At 39.6% G+C, this 27,869-nt stretch overlaps 1 protein-coding gene across 1 annotated transcript; it reads right to left on the bottom strand.

The window, feature by feature from the left end:
* Window positions 1–730: 730 nt before the first annotated feature.
* LOC140228521 (transmembrane 9 superfamily member 3-like) lies at window positions 731–25,926 on the bottom strand. Its single transcript, XM_072308754.1, has 11 exons — window positions 25,712–25,926; window positions 16,472–16,667; window positions 15,755–15,877; window positions 15,086–15,324; window positions 12,874–13,005; window positions 12,058–12,224; window positions 11,273–11,367; window positions 9,897–10,027; window positions 9,117–9,325; window positions 7,168–7,398; window positions 731–6,371 (listed from the first exon to the last, which is right to left on the bottom strand). The coding sequence occupies exons 1-11, from the start codon at window positions 25,790–25,792 to the stop codon at window positions 6,227–6,229; spliced, it is 1,749 nt and encodes a 582-aa protein (XP_072164855.1). The 5' UTR covers window positions 25,793–25,926; the 3' UTR covers window positions 731–6,226.
* Between the last annotated feature and the right edge of the window lie 1,943 nt (window positions 25,927–27,869).

Here is a 27,869-nt window from a genome sequence, read left to right as displayed (position 1 = left end):
GTATGATACATTGCAGTTGTTATTTAATGCCTTGATTCTACAGATTTAAAACCATGCAAAATTCATCTTTCATGGCTGTGAGTGAAAAATTATGAGATAATACACTTTTTTTTTCTTTTTCTTTTTTTTACAGTAGTATGATGTATTCCTTTTTATCTATTCCAAAGTCATTCATTCATTCAAGCATATCGCAATGTGCCTGGTTGATACTCTTTGCTGACTATTGCTCGTCACTTGCGACGAACCACAAGGGATGGGCATCAGTCACCCGTTTTCTTGTGTGGGTGGGTAGGGGCCCTGAAATTATAACTTATTACCCAAATCTTACAGAAAGTCCATCTGATTTGCTTCAGTGGTCAAAGAGAAATGAGGATCTTTGTACAACATGTCGAGAATCCCTATCCTCCAAGTTCTGTCCCATTTTGTTCACACATTAATATGCAGTTCCAAGAGCATCCAAGTGGTAAACTTGGAAGAAACGGACCCATGACATGCTTTACGATTGACATTTCTCTGTGACCACCTAACCAAATTGAACGAGGTTTTCTGCGAAGTATGGGTAAGATGTTATATTTTTAGACCCTGAAATAGCATTCAGGAATCATACTGAAAGTTATCAATGGGGAAATCTGATTGTAATTTTTTTTTTTTTTTTTTTTTGGGGGGGGGGGGGGGACATACGTATTATCATCGCTCAGTACAACTGCCACACAAAATTCAGACTCTTTTTTACCATCATTCTTTTTTTATTTTCTTTATTAGATCAGTCTGCACAATGGCACACATGCTTACAATTGCATTGAATGTGTCATGCGGACAATATTATACGTTGAGGAGACAGGGAGAGTGTTTTATATCAATTGCAATGCTTCTTTGCCACCCAGCCAGAGTAAACACAGTACCCAAGGACTAGCACTGTGATGATAGCCAGGGCTAAATATCACAATCTTATGATTGGCAATCCATTCTCTACGTGATCATAACTCGTACACGGGCGAGAAATTCTTTTAACAAATATACAGAAAATATCTACATATAAACGAAATGAAAACATGCTAGTTTGTTTTTCCATATTCATATTTACAAGCTTTAGAGAAATCTTTATCTATCTTCTTGTACAATATCACACATCCCTACTTGACAATAAAAAAGCTAGAAACACCAATATAATTCTAATAAGTCAAGTTTGCCTAGAATTAAATGAAACGGGAGCTAATTGAAAAATAAAATGGTAAACTTAAGGCATATTGTGCGATAAATGGACTCTATCAAAAAAGTTTTTGGCAAAGAAAAATGATACTTTGTTATACTAAAGTTATGTAAGTCAATAAAATACAGACAACACTTGATTTGAAAAATAAGAGATAGAAATTAATTTCTTCCAGGCATATATTCTGTATCACTAAACACAAAAGTTCAGTTTATGCAATTACTAATAACTGTTAAATTAAAAATATCTTTGTTGAATATAAATAGACTCATAACTTCATGAAGTATCAAATGTGTAGTTATGCAGTCACGCATGTACACTTGACTGGTCTCCAAAACTTGTTTATATATATTTTTTCTGTCACCAAGCAGATAGTGAACATGACAAATGACACTTCACTACATCAATGTACAGCTCCAAATACATTTCACAGGGCAAATTCTGCAGCCCTGGCCAGAAGTGGAACAGAGATTTATTCATCCAAAAATCAAAATAATGAAAAAATAAAAAAATAAAGAAGTTACTCATGTGGTGTTTACAAGCTCTCCCAATTGAAAGGAATTACAAACCAAGCTGCAAATTTTCATTTTTTTTTCTACTAGTATTCCTAAAAATTCTTGCTTCAAGGTAAACATAAATGTTCCAACCCACATAGCTAATTAGCTAGTTTAACACATTACTGCAACAACAACAAAAAATAAGAAAGAAAGAACTGCTGTAGATAAAAATAATATGCATTTTCTGAGAAAACTGGGAAACTGCTTTTCTTTGTCATGCAAATATTCCAAACAAATGGGGGAGGGAGGGTACCTAGCATCCTAACTTGATCTGTGGTTTACCCACCACTCGCACACTGTAAATGTTGCACAGCATGCCAATGAGATAGCACTACACTGGGAGGATTTTTCATGGAGCATCACTAGCTCATTGGAGTATTGGTTTTGCTTACTTCTCACACTGAAAACGTCAATTGTCTAGTATTAACCGAGTAGGATGATGCATTACACAAGTGCATTCCCCCTTCACTTTGTGACGGGCTACAACACGCACACTTCGTCCGAGATTCCTGGTTTCATGGACAAGACCCACCTGTGTGTGGCCTAGATATGGCATTCCAACAATACCTACTTTGAATTTCTGACAGACGGAAACACACAAACACAGACAAATGTTAGGTCATGAGAGGGGTCAGTTTACACCAGCATGAGACTGGTCTAGCTTGTGAGGAAAGGTGTATGGTGTGGTGCATATGGGAGCTTGTTTGTCAGACGGTATAACGCAACTCTCGATTGCAGGACAGTCTATTCCATTCTCAATTGCAAAAAAGGTTTATACCCATGTCAGCACACGCTTCACATTTCTTGTCCACACTTCTTTTACTATCCTAGTAGGTGACAGACTTGTGTGTGATTGTGAAGAAGGTTCTTGGGATACCTAAATTTAGATATTCACACTGAGCATGATGGCTGGACCACACCAAACAGGGTTACTCAGCACATGCTAGAAGGTCGTATCTTGAAGTGTGCTGCACTCGCATCCCAGGTGCTCACTCCACAGCAGAAGTGCGTGTACTGATACTGGGAATGCACTTGCCAAGCAGTACATGCCACATCGTGTCAAAACATTTTCTACCATTTCAGGGCTACGAGGTGTGCAAGAAGAGCTCAGATGCACATCGTCGTTCTGCTCAATGTCTATGCCACTAAGCCCAGTGTCAGGGCTGCCAACTCTCACTCATTGAGAGTGAGACTCACTCATTTTGGTCCTCACTCCAAAACTTTATTTCATTTGCATGCATTTCTATTGATCTCACTCATTTTGACTCCTAAATTATAGCATTGGTCTATGGGAATCTCAATCTCAACTAGTTTCCAATGTTGGCAGCGCTGCAGTGTAGATGCATCTGCTTCTACTGCTGGCACTCATGTAAGCATTGCGTAAAACAAAGGGGATTATGAAGTGGTGATTGAATTGAAAACACTACAGGAACAGAATGTCATGAATATACAGACACTAATACAAACTTGTCATTAATGAGAAATCACATGCCATCAAGGTGATGGCCCATGTTTGCACGTCTCTGCAACTTCACTCTGGACTTTGTACAAAAGACGGAATTACTAAGCAGAATAGAATGTGTCCAACTTTTAGGACCAAACTTCTAGCCCTCTAGCAGCAGCAGGTGACATGACTTCTATCTCTCACCTGAAAGTATGGTACAAATTTACTTCTGATACTTACAGCACCAAGATATTTCTAATCAGTCATAAATAAGTCAAGTTTCTCAAGAAGCAAATGGAACAGGAGCTCATTGTGGGTAACATAATAATCAGACCAAAATATGACCTCCATCAAGAAAAAAGTTGCCGGTAATGGCAGAGAAAAACTTAAAATGTGAAAATGTTTCATCTACATATGGTGTCCCCAAACACAACACCAAGCCTTTCTCCTCGTTTGTCTCAAAAGACTTGCCATTCTACTAATGGGGCAAAAATCTTTTCTCAACATGCATAATTTACAAATCGCTGCATGCTCGTATCTACTCTGGCATTCAACTTTGGGTGTTCAGCAGATAGCATAAACAAACGATTTGCCGCTTAGCACTCCTATATTCAGCCCTTGATCTCAACATATCAGAACTGACAGGATTTAATTGTTCTGCATTTTGCAATCATCATACACCCAAAAGTTGTGTAAACCCACGTTATATTCCACAACTTTATGTTGTTAAGAATCTGATTATCCTTAATCAATTCTGTATTAAAAGGAATATAGTACCTGAAACAACGATTTGAGATCTTTGATAGCATTTGAAAGAACACTCAAATGCACAAAACATAAGTTAATTGTAACTTTTGAATGTAACATCCATACTTCTCAGGACTATTTCATATTTCCCCTTACAGATATTGATCAAGGTTTGAACAGGACTTTGTGTTTACATCTATAAATTGAAAAAAACAAAGAACAAAACATACGCTATAATCAAAATGTTCTTCAAACTCATACTATTCAAGATATTTATTCTCTCTCCTACACTGCCCCAAGTAACAAATGTCATCATCATAATAAAAAGACAGACAAACATAGCCATGAATAAAGCTAATGTCCAATCTGTCCTAGGAAAACTTACAATTGTAGGTATACAATCTAAAAAGAGATAGTACATAAAATCAAAAGTATTCAAGTCCATAGGTAAATGCCCATTAGGAATTCCAGTTCCAAAAGGACTTTTGAAAGCAATAACCACTCACATTGGGATACAGTAGACAAAAGTAACAATTGCTCATATGAACACACAGAATTAGGTCTCATTTAGTTTAACTACGTATTCTGGTGCAGGAAAATGTGTGATGCAATACCTGCAGTTGCTGTGACTACACAATAAATAATCTTTCATACATCTGTAAAACTTCTGATTATGGCGAGTCAACTAATATGAAAATAACAACAACCAAATTTCCAAACAATGATTCTTTCCTTGTCATGGCTACATTATATCAACCGTGCAAACCTACGGGTATATCAACTTCAATTCCTTCATCTTCAGTATTGCAGAAATGACTTGGGGAGTTCTCATAACTGTAGAACACAAAATCCAAACCCACCATTAATAAAACATAGTACAAAGTTACATAAGCTTACACCACCATCATACATGCAAATGAACCTTGAGTTCATGCTGAAATATATTTCTGCCACAGTTTCCCTTTTCCCTCTGAATCTACCTGGAGATGATATCCTTAACCCATTATTTTCTGTAATCCTGATAAAGTTTATATAGGGCTCATCAGTTTCTGTAGGTAGTGGGTAAAGCCCGAGTGTTACCTTAAAACAGTCGAGGTGATGGCCTTTTGTTGCCTGCTTAGGGATGCCCCTTTCCTCTGTATTTGGTTCGTTTCTCTTGCAGTGTCCACATGAATGGTATGCATCATATGATTCCATCTGCACGGTTGTATGCATTTCTTTCTTACTACCCTTCAGTTTCACAGTATTCACTTAGACCCCATTCACACATGCAAAATATGGGCGGCAGGAGTGCCTGAATGACAGTGCTCCCGGATCCACCTGCAGTTAGAGACCACTACTGAGTCTGTTGCCAAGATATCAGCGAGGACGGAAACCACACAAACATCCAGCCATCGGCTGACCATGCCATTGCTATAGCGGCAAGCCACTACAGTTTGAACTACAAGGTAAGAGGAGATGGTGCGGCAGGCCACAGGCTTCGTTGACCAGTCTTACCTTACTGGTGTGAAAGGGCTCTCTGGTTTACATTACTAGTACACTGCTAGTTATCTGAAAAAGGGTCATACACTTGCACTTCAAGGCATTGCTACAACACTGAGGCAACAACCATAAGATTACAGGGAATTACATGTCACATCAAAGTGGACATCAGTGTACCAAACACTTTGGTATTGATCAGTCCCTCAGGTTTGGGTTAATGTCGCTTGATGGATCTGAGGTACTGGTGTTTGGAGAACCATATCAAATGGGTACATACACAAAAAAGCAAAAAAACAATAAATTTCAGGCATCAAAATGGAAGTGCAAACAAATTCCATTTCGAATAAAGATATTACAGGATAGTAACATAAACATAAAGTATCAAGAAACAAAAATGAAAATGAACGAAGGAGGGCAACCTGCTGACATATTTATCTAAGAGAAATTTGAACTTGTGTAGGAAGTAGGCATAGTGACTGGTGGAAACCATGGACAAGTCTGTACAGTCACTACAATTGTCATCACATCACTTTGATGGCCGAGCCAATCTCTCTCCTTCTCTCGATCACTTTTATCTCTCTTCCTTCAGCCTTCACGACAACCACATTTCGTTTCACAGGTCCCACATGTCAGCACATCGCGCCATCTCTTCAATGAAGTCCACTGCTCGCCGGCAGATTCTTGGATGGGCCATCCCGCCGTTACTAAGGCAACAAATTGAGGGCGGCTGACATTGTTGGGATTCCTGCTTGACCGGAGAGAGAGTATGTTGGTGTCGGTCAGTCCTTAATCAATCTTGACCGTTGAGTAGATCTTCCTGACAAAGGCTCCGGTGCCCACATAGCCGATGGTTCCACACATTACTCCGAGGGCCAAGCTGAACAGACCCATGTAGCCAAAGTAAAAGGTTGTTTGGAACAGACCATACATTCTGTGTCGGAAGAACAAGAATACAACAAAAGTCCACTTTTGCAATCATTTCACTCGTGAAACTTCTCTGGGAACAAACATCCACATTACGAGAGCTTAACTTGCTGCATTGTATTCTTGATCAGGTGGAAAAGCAAAGTGAAGAAATATGTGTACCCTAGACTAGCAAAATGGCTATGCCTTGTAGCTAAAAACATCTATCCCTCAAGCTGGTTTCAATTTGCCTTAAACCCTGCACTACTGTACAAACACTGACTGTAAAGTATTGTCATTGGCATTGTTGTTATTTTACTCTTTTTCTATTCATTATCCTTGTGTTCTTCTTGTTTGATGTTGCCTCCCTATTCATCTTTATCCCTTCACACGTTGCCCTTATGATTCTTGGGATCATCACTGGCCCACCCCTGCCCTTTATTTGCCTGTTCCCTTGCTTTAATCCCCCTCCTTTAATCTGTTTGGCTCCCTGGCTTTGACTTTTGACCCACCCCTAATTCCCCTATTGTTTTCATTGTTCCCATGTCCCAAGCCCTCCTGAGACTGTGCATGCTGTGTGTAGTCCATACGTGTTTGCTTACATTACTTGTGTGTCATTTTTAACTCTGATGAAAGTTCTGCTAGGATCAAAAACTGAGGACCCTTGTGACCAAAAAAACCCAAAAAAAACACAACAGCAACCAAAAAAAAAAAAAAAAAAAAAAAAAAAAAAAAAAAAATATATATATATATATATATATATATATATCTAGGATAAAACTGAGTATCACTCATTACCAGCCTGACAGTTCTCTGGCACTCACTTTGTTTTGACAAGGAAGTAGTAGAAACTGTACAAGTAGACATAGAAGGAGGTTGATGCTGCTGCTAGGAAGCTTGTCCACTGCCAGCGATAGTCCTCCGCGTTCAAGAGAAAGTATGTACAGACAATGGTCACACATATTGTGACCACGGCTAGAATGAAGAACACCAGCAGCATGAAGCCAAAGACGTAGTAGATCTTGTAGGCCCAGAAGGAAGTGAAGATGAAATACCTGTAAAGGTAGAGCAGATGCAAACCTTCCATTAAGACAGAACAAGTAAACTTTCTGGATAGTTGCATATTTTCTACGTTTGAATTGCACTTTAAAGGGAAGATAAACCCCAAGAGCAATGTGGATTGAGTGAAAGCAGCAACATTAGTAGAACACATCAGTGAAAGTTTGAGGAAAATCGGACAATCGATGCAAAAGTTATGAATTTTTAAAGTTTTGGTGTTGGAACCGCTGGATGAGAAGACTACTAGAGGTTATGCGGTATGAGTGGACAACAATACCAAGAAAATATAAAGAAAATTCTACAAAAATCCATTTTTCATGAAAATTACAAATTCCATCAACTTGATATTGACATATGTTAACCCTAACTTACCTGGGGGGGGGCCATAATGGCCCCCCCCTCGACAAATTCCGCGACCATTCCGCCGCGCAAAATTTTTTGACCGCGCCGCTCACTGACTTTTTACTTTTAAGTCTCGCGCAACTTTTGAGACCAAATTTGTCGCGACCGGGCATACCGTTCCGAAGCCACGCCCCTTCAAAAAATGTTCGTCCACCCCAAAATTGCTCAAAAACGTGATTTTGTGTACAAAGTCAATACAAATTGTGTTTTTTCAATTAATTCATATAAAGATTCATATTTTTAATTTTAATGGCTGAAATAAATGTATTTTAGTATAGCTATGCTTCTAAAGATGTGTATGACAAATTCTGCTGAAAAAAACAACAAAAACAAAAGTTCGAAAAAACAAAGAAATACATTAAAAAATGATAAAACAATAGAAAACATAGGAAATTAATTTTGATACTGATTTTCTTTTTACGTACAAATGTTCGGAATGTCACTAGGAAAATTTAAAACAAAAATCAGCATTCCATAAGCTTTTATAAGCCAATTATAGACGAAAATGAGTTTTTTTGCATATATTTGCATAATTAATTAATTTAAAATAAAAACTGCAAATTTTTTGAAAATTGAACTTAACAGTCTTGTAGATTACATCCGGCTTTATGTTCATGCAAAATTTTGCGGCGATCGCGCGATCAACGGCCGAGATCTGAAGGGGGGGCCATAATGGCCCCCCCCCCCCCCCCCCAGGAATTCAAGCTTGCTAAATAGCCCAGGTAAGTTAGGGTTAAGGGTAGCAATTATTCCCCCTGCTTTCTGAAAGAGGTTGGTCCATTGCTCTTTCATAATTCTAGAAAAGAGAATTTTTGTTGAATTTCCTTTATATTTTCTTTGTATTGTTGTCCACTCATACGTCATATCCTCTAGTAGTCTCCTCATCCAGCGGTTCCAACACCAAAACTTTAAAAATTCATAACTTTTGCATCGATTGTCCGATTTTCCTCAAACTTTCACTGATGTGTTCTACTAATGTTGCTGCTTTCACTCAATCCACATTGCTCTTGGGGTTTATCTTCCCTTTAATGCATATACACAAATCACAGCTTTTTTTCAGACTAAGGGATTAAAACATATTTCAAACAGAAATACGACCCATACGTAAATGGCACTCACACACCAAACAACACATCACATCTATCTATGCATGACAAATTGAAAGGCTGAGTGAGATTCCTAATTGATGTGTTTCAGAACTTTGCTGTTGCTGTATCCCAATGAATCTCAAATGTCCAAGAACTTCATCACAAAAGCAATGAAAAACAAAACAACAAACAAAATATCATGAGAATTACCACAGGTCACTCACATTTCAATGAAGATGGAGCCAAAGGGTAGCACGCCCCCTAGCATGACGATGACCGCAGGTTCCATGAACCACTTCTTCTCGGGGATGGGCCGCGGCACAGCGTTGACACGACACGGGTGGTTAGGCTGGCCAGCCAGAGCTCTGCCCAGGATGGTGCCCACCAGGTTTAGGGGCAGAATTACAAAGAGACAGATGGCCGACACAGCAACCTGTACAGATGCAAAATACATTTATATACTTTTAAAAAAGTGCCCTAGTTTTCTGTTAACAGAACCGCATGGCTGAGACAGCATCGTGTCCGCCGGTTTTCTGTTAAGAATTCCAAAAAGATACACGCATAAAAACAGAAGGAAAAACACTTCTCATATTATATTTCTGAACCACACCCTAAGTTTATCTAAAGGATAATTCAAATAAAGACACTTAAAAGAGTATTAAACAGAATATCACTCAATACTAAGATATTTTCAAACACCCTGCTAATGCTTGCTTGTATCCATTAAAAAAAAAGAAAAAAAAAAGACTGAAACTGAGAGTGGGGCAAGTTTAATTTATAGAACACTGCATGCAACATACCCACATTTATATATGGTGTAGCCTATACCAGGTAAAATGTTCAAAAGTAGTGAAATTTTCTGTGTGGAGACCTCCTTCTCAAGGACAAATTGAAGCAATCCTCTGGTAGCAAATTCAGCCGCTACAATATATCAGCCATGAACAGACTAAAGACAGAAAGACAGAGCTTGCTCTGCTCCTGTAGGTACTGATAAACTGTCTTACCATAGTACCCAGCGGTATGGCTCTTGAGGCGTGGTAGTAGATGGCTATGAAGTTGATGAAGAAAGCAAGGCCACAGACACACATGGGGACGAGGAATGCAGACACCATCATCTGCTTGATCCACAGTTTACCTGCAAACATGAAAAAAGGTCATTTTCAGTATTCCAACTTACTCAAAGCTTTATAAAGAGAACTCAAAACAGCCCGATATGCAATGTGAATCCAAAACTGCCGGGGGGGGGGGGGGGGGGAATGAATGCAAAGCCAAGTTTCACCAGTAACTTCCTTCATATTACAGTTCTTTAAAAAAAAAAAAAAGGAGCGACAAATCTATTCTAGCACTTCCTCTTCCAACACTTTGGTATGAAGCACAAAGTACTCTAAGTGTGCTGATGGAAAACATTCTTGCCTCCTCAGAGTGTAACTATTGCCTTCAACTGCCTCTTTTTTTTTTCTGTCGTGATGAAACCCAAACTATACTTACACCTGATGGTCTCATGAAACCCTGGCTCAGTATCCTCAATGAGACCCAACAAAGGGTGCGTTCGAACGCTCCTTAAGTGTACCGTACCGTACTGTACCGAGCCAAAAGTGGACCACTTCCCGATGTGCTCCAAAAGCGTACCAAAGCGTACCAAAAGTTCGTTGTAAAGCATGCGCGTATCATGCGCATACGTCACAATGCAAAAACATCATTCTCTTTGTTCTGGACAGCGCTGTAAGTAGTTCAAGCGCCAGGGGTGAATGACATTCTTGCTATACTGTACAAACAAGCGTGACCTTTCTAAAAATAACTCGTGAGTACGCTTCCTCCACAGAGCGCTCGAACGCTCCAAAATTGGCATGGTACGGTACGGTACGCTTTAGTTCAGTTCGCTTTGGTTCGCTTTAGAGCGCTCGAACGCACCCATAGGCACAGCTCTAGCTGGGGCAGTAATACCAACACATACCCCTCAACAATGAGTGAGAACATGAAATAGGAACAAAGATCTCTTCCTTTAAGTTTTCTTCTTTTTTTTTTGTGGGGGAGGGGTGGGGTGAAGGTATATCATATGGAGCTCACTGTTCTGTCTTACCGTATACGCCATATATTTTGCGAGTCTAATTTCTCACAAACTGGAACTTACTGACAATTTTGTGAGTGGTTAAATTCGCATTTGTGGACTACAGTAATGAACGGAGAAATGTATGCTTGCACTTTATAGCATTCGCGTCAGTTCAGTTTATATTCTAGCATGTGATTTAAATTTACAATTATCACCCCACTCGGTAAATTCATGAAAATAAAGACCTCACAAAAAACATGGCATACACAATATCTAAAGACTTAGTGAGCCAAAGTGTTGTCTGATAGAGAAGATAATTTAAACACCCACCTCCCATTCTTGAGTAGAGTCCACCACCATAGTATCCGCAGACTGGGGCTGTAGCGGCATATGCAAATATGGCGGTACTCAAAATAGAGCCACGACTGAAATGAAAGTATGAAAGTGATGGTTAAAATAATTCACTAAAAATTGCTAAAATAATTTATGATATCAAACAAATATAACAATGGAATATACGTGTTAAGTGTGAAACACAATCCTTATAAAGCACCCTTTAGGAGAGATGCTTTGATTGACAAAGAAACTGATATCAAAGAATTAATGTAGATAGAATCAAAAGCACGTTTCTGGAAATGGGGTGGGTGGCACACCTTAAGAGTCTGCTTCAAAGGCTTTCTGTAATGCATGTACATGTTTTTCCAAAATTAGAAAATGGAAAAGTTGTGTTGATAATGTAATTGTCATGTCATGTGGGGAATAGACCGGTTTACTAACAAATGCAATTTCCACGCAAACCTTCATAATTACAGGTTGTTCCCCATGAGCAGACAGCTTACCCAGGCTTCACTGGCGTAAGAATTCATGCATAACGGAAGCTGAAATGACAAACGTTTACGTTGTGACCCAAACTTCGATCAGCTGTCTTTGCATTATATTACGTACCATTTCAACACTTCCACACTCACAAGCACACACGAACCCATCTACCCACCCACACACACACAAACAGACAGAAAGTCTAAGGGCAGAACATCTCTTGTACCATTACAGGACTTCACCATTAGAAAAAATACAGGAAGAGCACTGAGTCATCCATCATTCGTTTGGCTTACTCTGTGTACAGGTGTCCCCAGATGCAGAACAGAATGACGGAGAGGACGACGATGCACATGTGGTATCCATTGCCGATGAGCGATGAGAAGAGGAGAGGGTACGACACTGGCCTGAACACATCACCGTGAACCTGCTTCCAACCATACTCATCCCCCAAGTCACGCTCCTACCAGAGTGCAGCAACGAATGTACAAAAAAAGAGTTTGGTGATTGAAGAGCAAGGAGTCGAGGGTCATGAGAGATACAGATTTGCTGCCTTGTCACCAGTGACAAGCCTTCACACTGCATCAATACACTGGTGTGACGCTATGTCTGGAAATGTCGCAAGCCTCTGCTATATCGCATAATTCATTTGAAATGACAGTTTCACATGATTGGCAAATAACCACTTTTTTGGTTATTATATACTTATATTCTTACACATCCAATTTTCATTACAATACTTTGAGACAATTTTAAAATGAAGAAGAAAAATAATGAAATTTCAGCATTTTCACTTGACCTTTGACCCCATGCCCATATCATTCCTACAAAATCATTATGCTCTATTGCATGTCGAATGTCAAGTTAACTTCAGTTCAAGAGGAAATAATCAAAGCTCCTCTGTTTAGCTCAGCTTACTGTTTAGCAATCAAATCAGTACATTAACGCACACATTTTCAATGTGTAGAGTAGAAGGCTGCCCATTGAATCATATTATGACACAACTTCCCTTCACATCACATTCTGTGCTGCAGATTGTTGTTAGTACAAGCAGGGTAATTTTGTATTGATTGACTTTCACGTGTGTGACTTGTTGAATGATAAAGTCTTACCATGTCATCAAGATCATCATCTCTGCTGTAGCGGGCATAGTCTTTCCTCAAAGTACGCATCAGAATCATAGACACCAGGCCAACAAGGAATATGACCATCATGAAGGAGTTGAAGATGGAAAACCAGTGGATCTGTATTTATAAGAAAGAAAATACACATTCAAGGTGTTATCTTTCATCAGGCACATAAGCAATTTCTTTTTCTTTCTTTTTTTTAAGGACCAATGTTACATATTTTCTTCACCTTTTTTTTTTCTGTGACATTTCCATTTCACTTTTGTGTTCCTCTTGCATGATACCAATTTTTTCCCAGTTTTTGAAATTAATGTATGAATATAAATGAAGTCAAGGGTTGGATGATTATATTGGAATTGTACAGTGTTTTTTATGTTTTGAAGTTTGATAAGGATTATGGAGTTAAGGGGTGGGGATCAGGGGTTGAGTGATAATTTTTTAATGATTGTTAAATGTTTCTTAGGGGCAACATGTGTGGGTTCACATGCCTACGGGCAATAGTAAATGTATTTACTTTTGTGTGCCCTGACCCTCATGCAGTCTCCATTCATTTCATTTTCATTTTGTGTAACGTGTACAGTACAGTGTATCCTTTGTAAAGTTCATTCTGGTTTTTGTTTCATGTTTGTGATGTTAATGATATGTATCCTATATTCTTTACCTGGTCGAGTAAATAATAATAATAATAATAATAATTTGTAAAATCCTAGCAATATTATAGCCAGGCTTGGTGACAAATTTAACCATGCATTTTCATAAAGATGAAAATGCAAAAACTGACCCACTGACCCGGTAGGGGCTGGGGGTCAACAGCGTGACCTTTACAAGTGCAGCTCCGATCGCATGTACTCCCATTAATTCAAAATGGTCGTCAGTGAAAGCTGATGTACCATACGCACACACTGCACATACAGTCTTCGTTTTCAGTAAGTTTTGAGTTGCGTATGTCAATATCGATAACAAAACAGTCTAATTAAGGAAGATTGTCTTCAATGAGTTTGAGGTGACAAAAATGATGTCAAGTATCAAAACTCAACGCGATCAACATGTTCGCTTTGTGTTGTGGGCCATCCTGGTACAGTCCTGTCGCGTTTTTACAGCGACTAGGCTGTGTATGTAGTTATCACAGCACTTACTCAGTTATATCAAATTTTACAAGACTTCATATGGGGGGGGGGGGGTACAATTGTACATTGTGCCCATTTGAATAAACAGCGATCTACCCCCTTGTGGCTGGATATCAGTAAGTTTGAATAAACTAGTAAATTCATTTTTATTAACAGTATGAACACTATACCCTGTGTGTAAAACTTGCCATGAATTGCACTTTTTCTTCCCTAAAATATCAATTTTATCACCATGTAGTCCACCACTAACTACAACACACACAGTTGTGATGATTTCAAAGCCATTTAGTCAGATTGCATATCATGTAAGTACTGGCATCATGTCCCATCTATTGATTTGTTGACACACCTGCAATCACATCGATATTCCACACCTGCTTCCACAGCCTAATTAAACATATTGAATATCTCCCAACAAATGTTGAATTTCTTCCAACAAATTTTGAACTTCTTCCAACATGCCACCATAAAACAGCTGCCTATGAATCAACCAAGCTCACATAGCTCATTATCATAAATTAACCTCTGGCAGGTAACTAATAAGTTTCATTCATAAAAACTTATTCACAGCAGAGATTAGGGCAAACATTGTCAATATTTGTTAAGGCTGACTGTCAATCACTAACATTTCAATTACGGTAGCACATTCACACTTCACTTTTAGCAATCTCTAATATGAGTTTCCACTTGTTTACATAAAAATCAAACAAATGAGCATGGGAACTTGGCATAAATTATTTGAGGAAGCATTGAGGAAATTGTGGAAAATTGTCAGTGAGGCTTGACGAGACAAAAGATATACTTGCATAGGTATCAGCTTTATACATTATCTTAATCTTGAGAGGACATGTTTTCAACAGTAGCACAATTATTTATATTTAGTATATTTGTAATTTTCATTGTAACTGTCATGGAAACAAGTAACTGTGATGTGAGATGTGTTTGTACTATTGTTCAAATGTCAATTGAAGCAAACTTTCTGCGCCCTCTCATAGATCAATAAAGATGAACCTAAATGGACATTAAAATATTCAAAGCTCACTATGGACATCAAACATGCGAACACTCACTCTGTGCTGGAAGAAGTTCGGATCCAGGTACTTGTCAAATCGCTTCTTGAACAGGACATTGGACTTCTTCCACTGGACCTGGTAGGTGAAAGGGATCTTGATTCCCTTTTCAAGCTTGACCTTCACTTCAGAAGTCAAATTCACATCCACTATCTGTTTGCCATTGTAGCCAATGTCCAGTTTCTTGTGCGTCCAGATGTAGTAATCTTGACCACTCTCGTCAATCTCACCCACAATACCTTTGCGAAGACAAAAGTATGAGAAGATACATTGATAGGTTCATGAGTAACACCAAATTAAATGTCATGGACACAATAAACAATGCTTTTGGGTCTAAATTCAATTTTACATCAACAAACACTAGAGATGAGGTAATTACATGCAGTTACAAAAGTAAGAGCATCACTCATTTGAGATCATAATATGTTGCCCTGACTGGCATTTCACCCAATGACTTCAATTTAATTTGTTAATACAGGTAATTAATGCCTTCCTGTTGATAGAAATTCAAAGTAATCAGCTTACAAGTCCATACAGACCTGGCCAATTGCCACTGGAACCTAGCTCATCATACACTACCTCTTGCAATGACAAAGGTTTTCGGCACTGGCAACTGTATCATCTATGTCTGCACTAGAAATTAAAATCGTCTGCTTTGAGTTAACTCACCCCAAATTGGCAGATCGTCGATGTACATTTGATACCAGTAGTGATTCTTCACTGCATAGGAGAATGCTCTAAGAGTTTCATCTGTGACTTCAATCTCACAGTACTGCTTCTGTGGTATATCCACTGTTTTTTTTGTTTGTTTGTTTGTTTGTTTGTTTTTTTTGGGGGTGGGAGGGGGAGAGGAAGGGAGAGAATGACACAAATAAACTTGGTTTATTTTCATTCATAAAAACGCATATTCACATTTACAGACTAGTTACAATACAACAACAAAGGTCTGATACTGTTGGAACTTTCTGAAACAGTATTGAAGTTAACTCTACATCATATACGTAAACAGGCCATTCACATATTTGATATTTTCTATAATCTCAGCATGACTGATTTACGTTCTATTCTGTTGAAGTGCTAAACCGTGATAATGTATGTTTATTTTATCACATATTCGATAGTTTGCTAATATGGTTCAATTTGTATGATATTTCTCCTTTGAAACCATATAAAAGTGTAAATCACCATTATTCCACCTGTCTCGACTATCCCCTATCACATGTAAAGAGATAAATGATGAGTTGAAGCAGGCAGGTGGAAGGTAAAATGTACACATTACTAGTTGAAGACAGAGACAACAAAATTGGGCACTACATAGGGCACAGGCCAATTGCCATCTTTCACCCCCAATCTACTTTAGGACCACAAAGCAAATTATGGACTCACATTTGAAGTCAATGTCCAAGCCACTGAATTCGAGCTCGACGCCTTGCAACGCTTCACCCAGCGTCTCATGGTAATGGCTGATCCCTTTCTGGGGCCCACTGCAGAAGGGCAGGGAGAAGTAGCTGTAGGTCTCCTGGCGATTGTGATATGGCCCAACTGTGTTCATCCACAGCACAACTTCTTCTCTGTCCTCATACTGCATTGAAACAGATCATTGCATAAGCATTCACAGGTGTACAAAATGCAGGTTAAATATTTCAATGAAGTCAGAAGAAAGTTTGATGACACACAGATATCATTCACTTTCTCTGACAAGTCTAGGAATTAATTTGAATATTTTAAGTCCCATGAGAGATAACATTCACAGGACATTTCAGGGATCTGCCTCCTCAAGAAAATAACAAAATAATATGGTTAGTGTATATTAATTCAAATTCTGGGCATTAGTGTACTTTCCCACCTCCTCAATGCTCCTTATCATATGATCTCCAAACATGCACAAACTCACCCTAGTTATTCAGTAACCTAAAAATACATGCTTCTGAGTCTCCAAGGTCAAACAGAAGTTAAGTTTCAACATTTTTTAAAAGTGTCGGAAAATCGTTGGAAAACCTTGCTTGAAATGCTGCTCTGTACACAAGTAATCAGCTCAGTATGAATACGTTCAGCGCATGCAGTAAGGGTCGATGGTTTAATCTGAATGTAGCGATCACAGCACCCTTTTCTATGGTGTCTTTGAAAAGCTAAAATTGGTTTTTCTCTCTTCCTCAGCAAAGTCTTGCACTAGCGGTTGTAGCTTCTTTACAAAGCGGTCAAGCCCGTGCCATGTGTGTGCTGCCACTCAATTTTTTTCTTCTTTCATTTTCAGATATTTCATCGAGTTTTGATTCATCTCTCATTCTATTATTGTACCTAGTGCTTCTTTGTTTTCATTTTTTTTTTCACTTTGCTTTCCTCTTTTCTTTTTAAGAATATCCATTCCTCCTTTGCTTTCTTTATAATGCAAGGTTCTCTTCTCTCTTTCCTTCCATTATCTTTTGTTTTTCCATTAAGTGTATTCTCTATTTTGTAAACCTTTTGTTTCATTTTTTCCAGGTTTAGCTTTTTAATATCTTTTCTTTCATTTCCTTTTCCCGTTTTCCTAAGTAAAGTGAACAATTGCCAAACGAACTTGCTCTGATCGCTATGAGATAGCTACATTCAAATCAATCGCGGTGCGCAGTGCCATGCTGCCGTGAACGTGTTTTGTATGCAGGTTTACCGAGCTGCGCTGTTATCACAGAGCGAACTGACTTCTACATGTAGCTGCAGTCAACATACAATGTATAAAGCAATTTACCCTTGACTTGACCGTTTCCATGAATAGACCACTCTTTTGAACAAAAATTCCTAGAAAATCATGAATAAAAAATGGCGCAAATAAAGTGTGAAATTCAAACTATATGTACGCAACTATGTGTACCTCCACATGTGTTCTGAAGAGCACAGCAGTGGGCCACATCGCCGGACCCCCAAAATCATTGTCGCAACCCTCCCGGGTCAGCTCACAGAAGCAGTTCAACGGGTAAGTAACAGGTAAGCAAAGTCGCATAGCAACACATATAGACTTGTTTCATTCCAAGTTTCGAAGTTACTAGTCCGTTTATCTGCATTGAATCTGTACAGCGTGTACACCTACAGCCACAATGGCAGCAGTTTCTGAGATAACTTGAGCATTTACATGATATTCATATTTTGCATGCCACCCGTGCCAGAATTTGCGGTATTGCCATGGTTCGATCGCAACGTAATGCGTTATTAGGTAAAATCTCTCGCACAGCGTGCGTGGAGTAGAAAACATGGAGTACCGCGCTCTCATAGTACAATGTAGGGTCTACTAGAAAATTCTATGTAGTTTCTATACAGTTTTGCCCGCACGTGGCACGCGCGCTCACATTCATAGGCAGGGCGAGTGCACGGCGCGGTACGTCGCGAATGTCGAAGCACGGACATACAGGGTCGAACAATGAGCACAGGCATTCGAACGATGATCGCAGCGCAGGCTTTCAAATCATGCACGTTATTTTGTTTCCGCAATTTAGGCTGTCGAACATTAGGTTCCTATTGGGTAACTTGCTTTATTACGAAAAGTGTAAAAGTGTCAAAATAGTGAAAATTCCCTTTCTACTGGGGCCGTATTCTGACGGGTCAGTAAGTGTCTGATTAGCACTTAATTAGCGTTTTTCATATAAAAATCAGATGTACAACAAGCCATGAAATGAGATCAATTATCCGTAGACTGATACTGTAATATAGACATGAAAAGTGTTGAAATCAGCCAATTTTTTTCATTTTCTTGTTAAAATCTTGCATTTTAATAACTTTTCGTGTTTGCGATTTTCCCATTGCAGTAGCGAGCGCCCTAGCGGCCGCTAGCGGCCCTAGTGGCTTCGATTCGCTGATCATCGTAAGTACAAGAGGGCTGAGCCAGTGCGCGGCGTCCGCGGGCAGTCGTAAATCACACAACACCCACAGCGACTCCCGCGGCGGCAAGCGGGAAGCTCTTCACGGGCTATGATCGGGCAGCCAATTTCACTGAAACAGGCATTGCAAGGTCCATTTCGTGTACCGTTCTTGCCACATGCGCTAACTTGCGCTGTATAAATTTTCCTTTCAAAAAATCAGAAAACATTTCAATTTTGAAAAAAGTTAAGTTTCGATACTGCCATATTTTGTGCAATGTGGGATTAAGTACAAAATACACCAAAGGTCACGACAAATAAGTGCGAAATTTCGACTTATCATGCCGAACAGATCGTCCTCCTCGGGCTACTAGCAGTAGGTAGCAGACGCAAACCCACGTACAGGATGGCAAAAGTAGTTCAGGTTTGTGATTCAAACATGTTGTTTGCAGTACAGCCATATTACTTTTGAAAAGAATATCAATGCACCCCTGTCATAACTGCTACAGCTAGCGATCGTCGCGAAAGGGCTCAGAAATTGAGCACACTGCGTGTGTAGAAAACGATGAACATGCACGAGAGCACCATCTACAGTAGTGCTGAATGACGAACGCTAACTTTATTACCGAATTGGTATTCTGAGAGCTTAATTAAGTAGGGGGTCTATTAACTACCATGACATGCCTATAGGCAATCTTCGAGGAATTTTGTTATTTTATGTGAGCTCTTCGCGTGCATAGGTGAAGGGCTGTAATCAAAGACCGGAGTGTGCGCACGGAGCTCTTGCGTTGTAATTACAGGGGGTGTGTGGAGGAGCGCGCATTGAGGGCATATTTGCACGCGTGATCATCATTTTGGCTTCTTACAACGCGTCTGATTGGATGGAATAACAATTAGATGGGAGGAACCTAAAGATAATCATAGGGGACTTAATCATACCTTAATTACGTCCTCAGAATACCGATTTTGCCCATGATTAAGGGTCTATTAAGTAGAATTCTATAGACTCAATTACGAAGTTAATTAGGGTAACATCCCCAGTATTCGGTCACTTAAGCTTTTTTGCAATATTTTTCAAACTAAATTCAGCACACCATATCTACAGCAATGTATGTGGAATATATAAAATTTCTTTAATCTCAACTTTCATTTTGTTAAATATCTCACAGAATTGCACAAAATTCCGAAATATTTCACCTTGAAAATTCCCCAATATACGGTCACTGGCACCAGTATTCCGTCACGCGATGTGCACGTTCAAAGTCAATGCGTGTTCAAGGCAGCTGAAAAATGCGCGCGCACGCTACCTTGTTGGCGCAAAATGGCATCGGGACGTTGCGGCGACCGTTGGTGACCGAATACTGGAGCCTCGGCACTTGCATTCAACCCTTGTACATTGGGACACTGTATCGGCACGTACGGAAATTTTGTTTTTCTTTTGCGTTTTTGAGGATACCATTACACTCCAAGCTTGCGATAAGCGAAAAATCCCGCGAGAGAACGGTGTAGAATCTATTTCTCGATTTTTAGCGCTTCTTCGGCGACCCGTACTCTTAAAACTGGGCCTTATTCGCGCGCGCTTTTGGAAAGTAGCGCCGAATCTGCACTTTTGGTGGTAAAATTTGGGATTTTGGATGGATTTTGGGAGTTGGCTAAGGCAAGGGAGTTTCCTGTTGTGAATGAGTGTGCAAGTATGTGAATTAATGTGATTTGCGTGTGTTGTGACAGTTGAACTTACTGGCTGGTGTTCTAGTGACCAGTGATAAGTGACCGAATACCGGGGGCTGACCGAATACTGGTGCCCTTACCCTACAGACTTAATTATACGGTCTCAGAATACCACCCCAGGATTTAAGTCTCACTCAGATTAGCATTCGTCATTCAGCACTAGATGGCGCTGTCGCGCATGTACATCGTTTTCTACACACGCAGTGCTCAACTTCTGAGCCCATTCGCGACGATCGCTAGCTGTAGCAGGTATGACAGGGGTGCATTGATATCATTCTTTTCAGAAGTAATACGGCCGTATGTCAAACAACATGCTCGAATCTCAAACCTGAACTACTTTTGCCTTCCTGTACGTGGGTTTGCGTCTGCTACCTATCGCTAGTAGCCCAAGGAGGATGATCTGTTCAGCACGCTAAGTCGAAATTTCGCACTTATTTGCCACGACCTTTGGTGTATTGTGTACTTAATCCACATAGGGCAAAATATGGCAGTATCAAAACTTCACTTTTTTCAAAATTGAAGTGTTTTCTGATTTTTTGAAAGGAAAATTTATCGAGCGCAAGTTAGCGCATGTGGCAAGAACGGTACACGAAATGGACCTTGCAATGCCTGTTTCAGTGAAATTGGCTGCCAGATCGGAGCCCGGTGGAGAGCTCCCGCGGGTGTCGCAATGGGTGTTGTGTGATTTACGACTACCCGCGGATGCCGCACAGGCTGCGCGCTAGCCAGCGCTAGCGAGCTCTTGTGGTTACGATGATGGGCGAATGAAAGCCGCCACTAAAGCAAGTGGTCCATGATTCGGCAGGGTTCCATGAATCAACCACTCTTACAAATAAAAATTCACTGAAATTCATGAATAAAAAATGGCGCGTATCAAGTGCGAAATTCAAACTATGCAACTATCTCCACACGTGTTCCGAAGAGCACAACAGTGGGTCACGTCGCCGGACCCCCGAAATCGTTGTTGAACCCTCCCGGGTCAACTCGCACAAGCAGTTCAACGGGTAAGTAAAAGGTAAGTAAAGTTGCATAGCAACACATATAGACTCGTTTCATTCCAAGTTTTAAAGTTACTAGTCCGTTTATCTGCATTGAATCTATACAGCAAGTACACTTACAGCCATGATTGCAACCGTTTCTGAGATAACTTGAGCGTTTACGCGATATTTATATTTTGCATGCCACCCGTGCCAAAATTTCCGGCATCACCAAGGTTCGGACGCAACGTGTTGTGAATGCATTGAATCTCTCGCACAGCGTGCGAGTATAAGGATAGTACCGCGCACTCGTAGTGCGATGTACTACAGTATGTATACGGTTTCGCCCGTGCGTAGCCCGCGCGCTGATACATTCACATAGGCAGGGCGAGCGCACGGCGCGGTACGTCGCGCATGTTGATGCACGGACATATGGGGCCGAACAATGAGTACAGGGGGCCGAACCATGGTTGCAGCGCAAGCGTTCGGATTATGCACGCTATTTTACTTCCGCTGCTTATGATGACGAACATTGGGCCACTTGCTTTACAATGGGAAAATCGCGTACGCGAAAAGTTAGTAAAATGCGAGATTTTTTCAAGAAAACGAAAAAATAGACTGATTTAAACACTGTTCATGTCTATATCACGTATTAATCTACGGATAATTGATCTCATTTCATGGCTTGATGTATGGTTGAGGGGTCTAGATATCGCGCACGAAAATTTGAAATGCTCTTATAATAGAAGTTATTCCATAATCGTACCTGAATTTCTCAATGAATATCACGAAAATGCAGAAAAATCACCTCCCAGAATCTTCTGATGATACGATGACGGAGTAGTGCGCTGTCGCCGTTTGTATGTCGGACTTTTTTTTATGCGTTCAATTTCTCGGGGTATGTAAAGATCGCGCAGCTGCCCTCTGTAGTTTCATGCGTGAAAGTGTCTGCCCCTCTGCGGCTGTATGTAGGCCCTACGTGCTCCGGTGGCTTTCGTAGAATATTTTTTTTTTTCACTTGATATTAAATTTGTCCCTGTTAAGCAACAGCAGTTTTACCTAACTTGTGTATATTATTGTTATTATTATTATTATATGCGTTATTATTATTATTATTATTATTATTATTATTATTGTTATTGTTAATATTATTATCATTATTACTATTATCACCACCACCATCATCGATCATCATAATCATCATCATTATCATTTTCATTATTATTATTATCACTTCCACCACCATCATTTTATCATTCTTGTTATCATTATTTTTATCATTGATATTTTCATAATCGTTAATGATTTTCATTTATAAAGTTTTCTTACGATATTTCTAATCACTTTAACCAATAATATACACGTAATATAAAATGGAAAAAAGTAAAATATGAACATATATTTTGTGTGTGTGTGTGTGTGTGTGTGTTTGTGTGTGTGCTTACCCATTCGTGACCCTCTCATTTTCGTCACCCATTTGTCACACTCTCATCTAATTTGTTTTCTTCAGTATCATTATGGCCCTCCCCTGTCACAAATATATCACAAGTTAGCGCAAGAAATCACAAGCGATTCAAATTGAAATCACACTTCAACTTCGATAGACTGAAATATTTATTCCTTTGTAATATTATAATCGTTGTGTTAAAATTTGACTTAAAACAACATTTATTAACAGTATTTCAGCGTAGCTGGCAGCATACATTGTTCTTGTGTATGATGACGTCACGTGGTAAACGATCGATCGAACAAATTACGAATTCTATCGACTACGAACGAGACAAGCGAGACGACACGTCGAGGCTACAACATTCTTAGAACAGATTTTAAGGGAAGGTAGGTTTGTACAAGGTAAAAAATTGGAAATTTAGTGGAAAATTTGTTGGAAATCAAAATTTCTTACCTGCTTCCTTCTCATGTTGAGCGGTAAGTCAGGTATGTTTATTCCATGGGCGTATCGGCAAATTTTGCGCTTAGTCCTACGCGTAATATCGCTTGCTATACGCAGTTACGCTATGCGCGATCATTAGGTCCTTGCGCGAGACCTAGTACCCTTACTATATCTGATTTTCGAGTGGTGGTGGCTACTCAGATACAAATATTCGTGGCTGTGTGAATAGGCCCTACTTAGAGTGAGTAGATCTATGTATGCGCTAGCCCGACCAGACGCTGTTACGCTATGCGAAAACAGCGTCTGACGAGCGCGGCATGCAGCCTCAAAGTGAGGAACCTCAACACAACTACAAAACTTAGGAAAATGTATACTTTTCTCCTTTAAACAGAATACTTTACTCACGTTAAATGCATGTTTCTATTACAGAAGAATAGTTCGCCACACTGGGTCCATGGAGACCACTTGCGATAAGTCCGTGGAACAAATAAATGACACTTTCTGGCGCAATTCCTGACCGTCGGTACGTCGCGACGTACCATGTACAGCGACTGGGCTGTGTATAGTTAGGCCTGGCGTGAAAGATTGTGTACCGTGTGGACATGCTGGATATGATGATCAATTTCGGTAAGTTTCATTGCGTACATTTGAATACTGATAGCATCAGATGTAGAGTAAATATTGAGAAGTATACTCGTTGAGTTTGAGGTGACAAAAATGATGTTAAGTATCAAAATTCAAAGCTATCGTAATACGATTACGTCGCTCTCCTAGTGGTTGGTGGTCGCGCGCGTACAGCCCTGTCGCGACGTACCATGTACAGCGACTGGGCTGTGTATAGTTATGTATGCGCCTGTTTGGAGATCAATCGATTTTGACACAAACTCACACTCGAGGTGCGAAAAACGAAAAGCGGCAGGCAACCTACAAATAAAATTCTGCCAACTGATTTCCTTGTCACAAGGTCTTGTCATTCTCTTAGGTTTAGGCTATAACAGTTAACAAAGTTAGATCTAACAGTTAGACTAGGTCTTCACTAACTATACACAGCCCAGTCGCTGTACATGGTACGTCGCGACAGGGCTGTACGCGCGCGACCACCAATCACTAGGAGAGGCGACGTAATCGTACACGATAGCTTTGACTTTTGATACTTACGATCATTTTTGTCACCTCAAACTCATCGAGTATACTCTTCAATATTTACTCTACATCTGATGCTATATATATTCAAATGTACGTAATGAAACTTACCGAAATTGATCATCATATCCAGCATGTCCACACCGTACACAATCTTTCACGCCAGGCCAAGCTCAGATATCGGGTGGTCACGTGATGTGAATGCCCTTTCAAGCAGCGTACGCACGGTTACTAGTATAAGGTATACAGCTATAAACTGTACTGGGTTATTGTGTCGCAGACGCCAAGGTTTGTTCGACACTTTCAACGCACACGCGCTCGCTCTGGAGCACATCCGGTCACGCATGCGCATAAGTCAAGGCGCCATTTTGAATCCTGCAACGACGAAGCCCGGCGGTCAGGAATTGCGCCAGAAAGTGTCATTTATTTGTTCCACGGACTTATCGCAAGTGGTCTCCATGGACCCAGTGTGGCGAACTATTCTTCTGTAGCATTTAACGTGAGTAAAGTATTCTGTTTAAAGGAGAAAAGTATACATGTTCCTAAGTTTTGTAGTTGTGTTGAGGTTCCTCACTTCGAGGCTGCATGCCGTGCGTGTCAGACGCTGTTTTCGCATAGCGTAACAGTGTCTGGTCGGGCTAGGTCTTCACTGACCAATAATGCTGACACTGCCCACCCCCACCCCCCCCCCCCAAAAAAAAACAGAAGGTTCTAAACCCGCTTTTATAATAACAGTATTTTAACACTCGCCTCGGTAAACATCTCCCCTTCCAACCCTAACGTAACGTCAGAATATTTGGCAATAAGCAACTGGATGTAGTTTGTATACATCTTAGATATATCTGACAGCATCGCAGTATTATTACACTCATATCTAACGTTAAACTACTGTACTGTAAACCGTCTCGATACCCTACTTTACAGTAGGCCTACATGTCATGTATGCCTACATGTAGGACCTACATTGTATACTCTAAAGCAACCATCGCTTCATAACGATCAGCTGTATCGTCAATGACTACTGTGAAAGTGGCAAAACACCGGTGAGACATCAACTTACTTCATGGTTATGTTCATCTCCATTCACCGTTAAAATAACGATAAACATCAAACATGCTAGTCTCAGGGATCCTTTCCGCATATTGCTGACCTCTCGGAGACAATCTAAAGCTCGAATGAGAAGATGAAGATAGATTGTAAGAAATCTCTCCGCTCTTGGTTCACCCTGTTTCGGCGTACGCCACGTCACAGACTCAACGTACTCACAGTTACGTTTACTCGATCGACTCGATAGCACTGTTACTGCACTCTGCAGTTAGACTGTGACTAGACTGCGCTGCTCGCTGCTAGCGCTGCACCAGCACCTACACGTACTACCATACCACCACTGCTCCATTGATCCCTCAGTGCACGCGTCACCACTGCAGTGTGTGTACGTACATTGTAATATGCGTAGAATACCGAGTACCTGTAGTCGATGAAACGTCAAATATTATTTTCCTTCTAGGCAAGTTCAAAAATTCATCGTACTTACGTGAAAGTTATAGTGCTAACAGATGTAACAGTAAGACACCAAGTAGACCTTTAGGCCCCTGGCCACGATATTTAATCATGATAATAATGGACGTATCAAGAAACTGAGAAAGTAATAAATTCCATCAAGAAATCGTAAATGATCAAATCAAGTGGGGAGGGGTTGACCTTGCATTCACAAATCATCTTTCTGACATATTGACGAAAATAATAATGATTCATAGCGCAATGAGTGCAAGGAAATTCGTGTTCAATATTGCATTGAAAACGGATTTGTTCATGTCCGTAGAATTACTGTTTATAACAAGTTCATCAACATCAACAATGTTGATGTTGATCAAATCATTTCTAATATCATTCTTTAATCACTGTTCTTCTTTTGATTTATCTATTCATAAACAAATGGATAGGAGAAATATTCTCATCAGTGTGACTGAGTGTTTGTTTTGCTAGGCTATATAAATTAGCCTAGCAAAACAAACACTCAGTCACACTGAATGAGAATATTAAACAACACATGCAAGCATTGGGCATATCACACTTCGGCGCAAGTCAATTTTGGAACTTTCGTAAACAATGTCTCCTTTTTATCCATGCATAGGCGAACACATAGGACTAGGACACAAGATACCAGATCTTTGGAATAAACACTCTTTCATTAAGTTTCAAAACATTCTTGAATCAACTTGTTTTTTAAATACAAGACATCTAAATGTATCTTCTTCTTTTTTACTCACCCAGTGTATTGCTGCATGAGTGATTCCGTGTAGCTGTTGGAACGACACTGCAATTTTAATTACCTGTATATACAATGTACATACTAATGATCACATAATTGTGCTTGTCCGTATCCATGAAATAGGTAAACTAGTAGCTTGAATTAGAGTAAAAATGGTTAATTTCATCAAATCTTGATTTTTTGTTTGTTTGTTTAGACACGCGGTATAGATAGCACTATAAGCCTATGATACGACTTTATCTTGGTTGCGGATTCATTAATTCTTTTCTTATTTTGAGCATTTTTTTTCACTACTTTGATAATGAGATCATTAGGGATGTTTTGTTTAATAAGGAGTTCTTAAGTGTCATTGATAGTAGAATACTCTCTTTAAAAAGAAGAGTGAAAAATCTTCACTCTTGGAGGAGTGAATAACAGAAAACAGTGAGTTTTTAGTGAAATTGGAGTGAATTTTGAGTGAAAATGTTCATTTTCACTCATTTTGGAATAACCTCACTAGGGATCACTCGAAGATTTTGGAGTGATCCCTGAGGTCATTCCAAAATGAGTGAAAATGAATATTTTCACTCAAATTCACTCCAATTTCAAGGGCGTCACCAGCTTTTTTTCAAGGGGGTGCGATTTAACACTAAATGTAACGAGATTTTTCGGACAGACATTTGGAATTCAGGAAGCTCTCAATCCCTAGACTTTTAGGTTTTGTTTTGTTTTGTTTGTTTGTTTTGTTTTGTTTTGTTTTGTTTTGTTTTGTTTTGGTTTTTTTTTTTTTGGGGGGGGGGGACTGTTTTTATCGACTTGAAACAGTCCCACTTGTTTAAGGTAGCAGTATGTTCTGATGTCGATTGTTGATGTTGATTGTAATTGAACAATAATTTGCCAACAAAATAGTACAATCAAAATGAACTTCCTGTTTTGATATTTACACTGAATATCATGAACGCGACGA

This window comes from Diadema setosum, chromosome 5, assembly GCF_964275005.1.
Source record: "Diadema setosum chromosome 5, eeDiaSeto1, whole genome shotgun sequence".
Taxonomy (NCBI): domain Eukaryota; kingdom Metazoa; phylum Echinodermata; class Echinoidea; order Diadematoida; family Diadematidae; genus Diadema; species Diadema setosum.
The sequence above is the reverse complement of the archived record's forward strand: the minus strand, read 5'-3'. Positions and strand labels throughout refer to the sequence as shown.